This window comes from Chenopodium album, chromosome 1 (assembly GCF_948465745.1).
Source record: "Chenopodium album chromosome 1, dcCheAlbu1.1, whole genome shotgun sequence".
In the NCBI taxonomy this organism is placed as follows: Eukaryota; Viridiplantae; Streptophyta; class Magnoliopsida; order Caryophyllales; family Amaranthaceae; genus Chenopodium; species Chenopodium album.
The window spans coordinates 80,752,954-80,758,398 of NC_137834.1; the positions used below are offsets into that span (position 1 = coordinate 80,752,954).

Genomic DNA, 5,445 nt, shown 5'->3' on the forward strand with positions numbered 1-5,445 from the left:
TTCTTTAAATATAAATAATGTTATTTCCGGGTGCACCAACCATACATTAATTAAAAAGTTAATTAAGGTGAAAAATTGTAATTGTATGAAATCAAATATAGGCGTTGGATTTTTTTCGTTGTCCCTAATTGCTAGAACAAGATTATTCTGAAAAAATGAATTTTTATTTTGTTGCATTAACAACGCAATATTGCTTCTTATTTGGAACAACTAAAAAGTATCTAATGGAGTAAAGTTTTTTTTTCATTCAATTTTGGACGAAAGTGTTAAATAAAGTTGGTTTTAATTGAGGCACGAACATAATCACCCTATAAATAAGAAAATAAGTTAATTTAATAACTTGACTAATAATAAGCCACCTAAATCACAATTTATGTTTTTGTGATTTAGGTGGCTTAATCAAGTTATTTAATTTAATAATTTCAAGTTGGGTTGAGTTCAAGTAGAGTCAAGCCTACTCAGTTTGAGTTTAAATCAGGGTCAAATCGGTTTCAACTTAAGTTCAGGTCGGGTTAAATCGATGTCAGGTTAAGTTTTGATTAAGTCAAATCGATGTCAATTATGAAACACTAGTATTGTTCAATGAAGTAACTATACATGATGAAACAATAGTAATGGGGAAATGTTCAATGAAGTTACTACCTATTATGATAATTTTGCCTAACCATTTCCACAATTCCATTGCCCTTGGCAAACTTGAATGAATTATATCTGAGCATATCTCAATTTAAGCAGTTGGTCTTCTTCTTTAAGAATTAATACGAAGTATAAATTTTCAAAGATGTCCAAATGGGACAGTACAGAACATATATGATATATCCATTAAAGAGACCTTATGCAGTCTTGATTGTTATCTAAGCATTAGTCAAGGCTTGATGATAAGCCCCTAACGCGTACCCAACATTAAGAAATGGTATTTTGCTTCAAGTCTCATACATGCTATGAGCTTGTCATTTCCTCAAGGACAGGAGAATGGGCTAGATTGCTAGAATAAATTTCAATAGCTATAGATCAAAGCTCCAAATAGGACAGTACACCAAAGTGTTGCAAGTAAAAGAAACAGAGGAATTCCAATACAAATATATAATATTTCAGAGTTTTCCAAATAGGACAGTACATAACAAATATCTACGGAAGACATTACTTAGCGTTGATTATTATCTCTGCATTTGGTGAGGCTCGACGATATCTCATTGCCTCTATTGCAAATTTGAATTTCTCTTCAGCTCCTCCCATATGCGTGCTGAGCTCAATAGTCATTTCCTCAAGGACAGGAGAATGGGCTAGAATATATTTCAGTAGCTGTAGATCAAAGGTTAACCCTGATATACCACGGAGTTGCACTTTTCTAAGGCATTGATGGATGTAAGGGCATTCAATCTGAATTGAGTGATCTTCGATATCAACATCCACCTCACTCTCGGAAACCTAATGTATAAAAAAGGTACAAATAGATATGATTGGTTGAAGACAGAACTATGTATGCTTATTAGTCCAATTTGACATGAAAATATAAGTAAAGAAATTCAGTTGCCAAAACTTACTTTTATGTATAGTTGCTCCAGCAGTGGGGAGCTCGCAAACAAACAAAGTAAAAAAGAAATGTGGGATTGATCATGTAGTGGTATCTCTACCAACTTCAAAGTTCGTAATTGTCCCATTTTACTTTGAAATTTTCTGGAATAATCAAAATCCTGCAAATTAAACAATCAACAAAAGTTCATGAGCAAAGAAAAGAATATTTGTTAGTGCTGAAGTTTCAAACGAATTTACTTACCTCCCAAAAATATTCTTCAAGAACGAGATTCTCAACATTGGCAAAGCAATTGAAAATCCAATTCCCGCCGGAATCTAAGTAAATATCCAGGTCTAGTGTCTTTATAGCCGTAGTTTCTTCCAAGTATAATCTATAAAGAAAGCCTTCCACAAACAAATTTGTAACTTTTGGAGCGTAAATTGTAAAATTCAATGGTACATTTATTAATAGATGAAGGCTCTCAAGTGGGCACTTAGAAATAAGAATTTCAAACACCTTTGCCTCGTTACACCTCTCTAGTTCCAAGCAGATAGACAATTGAAGATAAATAAGGTGTGGAAAGCCCTTGAAAGTTGGAGGAAGAGAGAGGAGTTTGCATTCAATGAGTGTCAAATGTGTTAACCCTGAACAAGTAAACAAACTTGTAGGCACTTTCTTTTGATCATACTCCAGAGAAAATTCATTGACACCATTAGCACAAACGTACCGTATCCACATGTATGTTTCTCCGCGAAACCATAAGGGAACATGAAGCACAAACTTAGATATCGGACCAACGCGGCTAAGAATTATATTGTTGACAGCATTTGAGTATATCAATGAAATGTACTCAAGATCATTTCTTCTCTCTTGGATGCTCTTACAGAAGGACTTGCCAAGTATGAGCTGTGGCATGGAAGCCCATTTAAAACCTCCATTGTTGCGACAACACACTTGTCCTAGCAACTTCATGTAGTGGTAAACATTCTAGGATTTTATGAGTTAAATCTAATGGCAAGTTGCTGATTCGATCAACTTCCATTCCACAGCTTCGCTTGTTTCTAGCAGCTCCGATGGAAGACATACTATAAATAGATTTTTAGAAATAAAGGACGAAGGTAAGGAAAGAGAACTCAATTAAAAAAAATATTAAGATGTCAATAATTTATAGCCTGTAATAACTGTTGGAGGTAGACTAGTAGGTCTCTGATCTTCTAATGTCAAGTGAAGTTGAAGAGTCTAACTACTCAACATCTAACAAAAAAACCATTCAAAAGAAGACACGAGGCAGACACCATAAACACATACAAACTAAATAAGAATGTCCACAACTGACCATTATAAACAAGTACTTGGTGGATTTGCTGATAAGAACTAATTACCAATGTAAGTCTTCAGAAGCAAAAGATAGAAAAGCACAAATTTCACCATACAAATCAGTTTCAAGAGAAGTCATTTAACAAAAGCAGATCACAAACTATATACAGAGTACCCTACAAAAATATATTCAAATATTTAGTAGTAACTAAAAATATAACTAAAAAAACCAATGATATTACTCTACCCAAGCCTCCCAGATTTTACAGCCAGTGAAGACTGAAGAAAAAGCAAGTAAGATTGTGCTCCAAACAAGTTCAATAATTCACATTTTCAAATAACAACAAGTTCACTAAAAGCCAACACACTTACGCTATATTTGGATAACAATAGTGGAGGTGGAGGGGAAGGATAAATAGAGAAGGGAAAGGAAGGGGAGGGGAAGGAGACCATTCATTTTCCTTCCAAATCTCTCCAACAATGGAGGAATTTGATTTATTAAAAGTGGAAGAAAAACGGACCCTTTCAATTCCCTCCCCTTCCTTCATTGCATTAAATATCCAAACAAGGGAGGATGTATCACTCCATTTCTCTTCTCTTCCTTTCCCTCCATTTCACTCTATCCAAACATAGCAAAAGAGATTCTTGGATTTTCATTGCTTAATCCTAGCAAGAGGCCATTCCCCAAGCTTGCTTGACAAGTACTACACTTTGGGCTTCAGTACTTTCAAAACATACAGCTTTTCTCTAACTACTTGAGAGATCTCCGATGCGTTATCGAAACTAGTCATCCAAATATCATGTACTTACTCAAACATTTGCCATATATAGATCAGCCAACTAAATATTAGAGCCAGCATCCCTACTTTGGCTGAGTATAAAGACTTGATACATAGTTAGTCGTCTAGGATACGACTATTTCCACTAAAACAAAATCCCATAAATTAATTCAAAAACAAGTAGTTAACAAAATAGGAAAATTTGCAAATTGCAGCCATTTAAAGTCCGTATTTTGCAAATTGCAGCCATTTAAATTTTTTTTTGCAAATTGCAACCTAAAAGTTCGTATAAATTGTAAATTGCAGTCCGATTCAATTTTTTCATCGGATTACATGTTGAAAAATCTTCGGTTAAGGTTTTAAGGGTCATTTTAGCCCTTAGGGCCCCTATTGAGCTCAGAATTAGCAAAAAAATAACGTAAGTGTCTTATATTTACATTTTTCCACAAATCGATACATTTTTGTTACGCAAAACGAGATACTTACGTTATTTTTTTGCTAATTCCGAGCTCAATTCGGGTCCCTAAGGGGTAAAATAACCCCTAAAACCTTTACCGAAGATTTTTCAACATGTAAACCGATGAAAAAATTAAATCGGACTGCAATTTACAATTTATACGAACTTTTGGGCTGTAATTTGCAAAAAAAAAAATTTTAATGGCTGCAATTTGCAAAATACGAACTTTAAATGGCCGCAATTTGCAAATTTTCCAACAAAATACCATCACTTTTTTCAGCAACCTTAAAGAAAATTGAACACCCATTACTGTAAAAGCTAGCAAATTTTGTCGAACTCATTCAAACAAATTGTCACCAGCTTTAAATAACCACCATTATTAACCGAATTGACCCTTAATTTGGCAAATTTAACAAAATCCTTGAATTATACCAACAAGGCAACAAACATTAATAATTAATAATAATCACAAGAATTCTTAACTTCCGACATTGTACTCCAAAATTAACATCAATAGTAAGCTTAAATCTAAGAGAATTTCATTTCATAATGGGGCAAATCATTTCAAATGCATTGTCAAAGCTAAAACGAAAAAGAAAAAAAAAATACTGAAGATAAAAACCCTAGAAATAGAAATAAAGTCAATAATTAAAGCAATTTAAATCAAAATTGTAAGTTTGTGTGACCATACCTAGAGAAGTGCTTGCAACGACCAAGAGAGAGAATCGATGTAAGGAGATTAAATTAGTTGAGAAAATTGTTTAAATTAGGCTGAAATAGATGAGAAAACTTCTGTAATAAGCATAACACTATCTTCAACAGTAAGAATTGAGGGAGTTTTATAGGAGAGAGTATTTTATTTTTTTTTTTAGCAAAGGATACAATTGGTATTTAAAGTTATAAACTTAAAACTTAGCCACTCTTACAAAAAGTTGTGAAGTTAAAATATTAACTTTGAATCTCATTTGATAAAAAATGTGGCCTTTTATTAATATTAAATATACGTAGTATTTTATAATTTTTTAAGTTTTATTTTATTTTTAAAAAACTTATTGTTGTGTTCAACACTTACTACTAACACTAGTAGGACAACTTGTAGAATAAGACAAGCAATTAATAGTGTCTGGAATAAGCCATGCAAGGTGTGTAGAGTAAGCCAAGTGTTGACTTAATTGGTTCCTTTTGTGGTAGTGTGCTTTCTACACTTTGTAGTTGGCTTGTACAATAAGCCAAACTTGATAGAGTGATATATAAGCTATAGTATAGGTCTTGTTGCCCTAAAAAAAAAAAAAGGTCTTGTTGTAGTATCACTAATCATAAGAAGAGTGGTCACACAAACATTGTAGTTGTGAGGAAAACATACTTACTTACTTTAA

At 33.1% G+C, this 5,445-nt stretch overlaps 1 protein-coding gene across 1 annotated transcript; it reads right to left on the minus strand.

The window, feature by feature from the left end:
- Positions 1 to 1,073: 1,073 nt before the first annotated feature.
- On the minus strand, positions 1,074 to 4,859 carry LOC145611875 (F-box/FBD/LRR-repeat protein At1g13570-like). Its single transcript, XM_081667289.1, has 4 exons — positions 4,761 to 4,859; positions 1,778 to 2,601; positions 1,545 to 1,694; positions 1,074 to 1,428 (listed from the first exon to the last, which is right to left on the minus strand). The coding sequence occupies exons 2-4, from the start codon at positions 2,486 to 2,488 to the stop codon at positions 1,141 to 1,143; spliced, it is 1,149 nt and encodes a 382-aa protein (XP_081523415.1). The 5' UTR covers positions 2,489 to 2,601; positions 4,761 to 4,859; the 3' UTR covers positions 1,074 to 1,140.
- Positions 4,860 to 5,445: the final 586 nt, after the last annotated feature.

What these genes read in the sequence shown, in the direction of transcription:
- LOC145611875 (XM_081667289.1), bottom strand. Translation starts at nt 2,488, where the DNA reads ATGAAGTTGCTAGGACAAGTGTGTTGTCGCAACAATGGAGGTTTTAAA. An exon ending in TTGAAGAATATTTTTGGGAG is followed by an intron (nt 1,695 to 1,777) that starts GTAAGTAAATTC and finishes TTTAATTTGCAG; the next exon opens with GATTTTGATTATTCCAGAAA. An exon ending in TGGAGCAACTATACATAAAA is followed by an intron (nt 1,429 to 1,544) that starts GTAAGTTTTGGC and finishes TTTATACATTAG; the next exon opens with GTTTCCGAGAGTGAGGTGGA.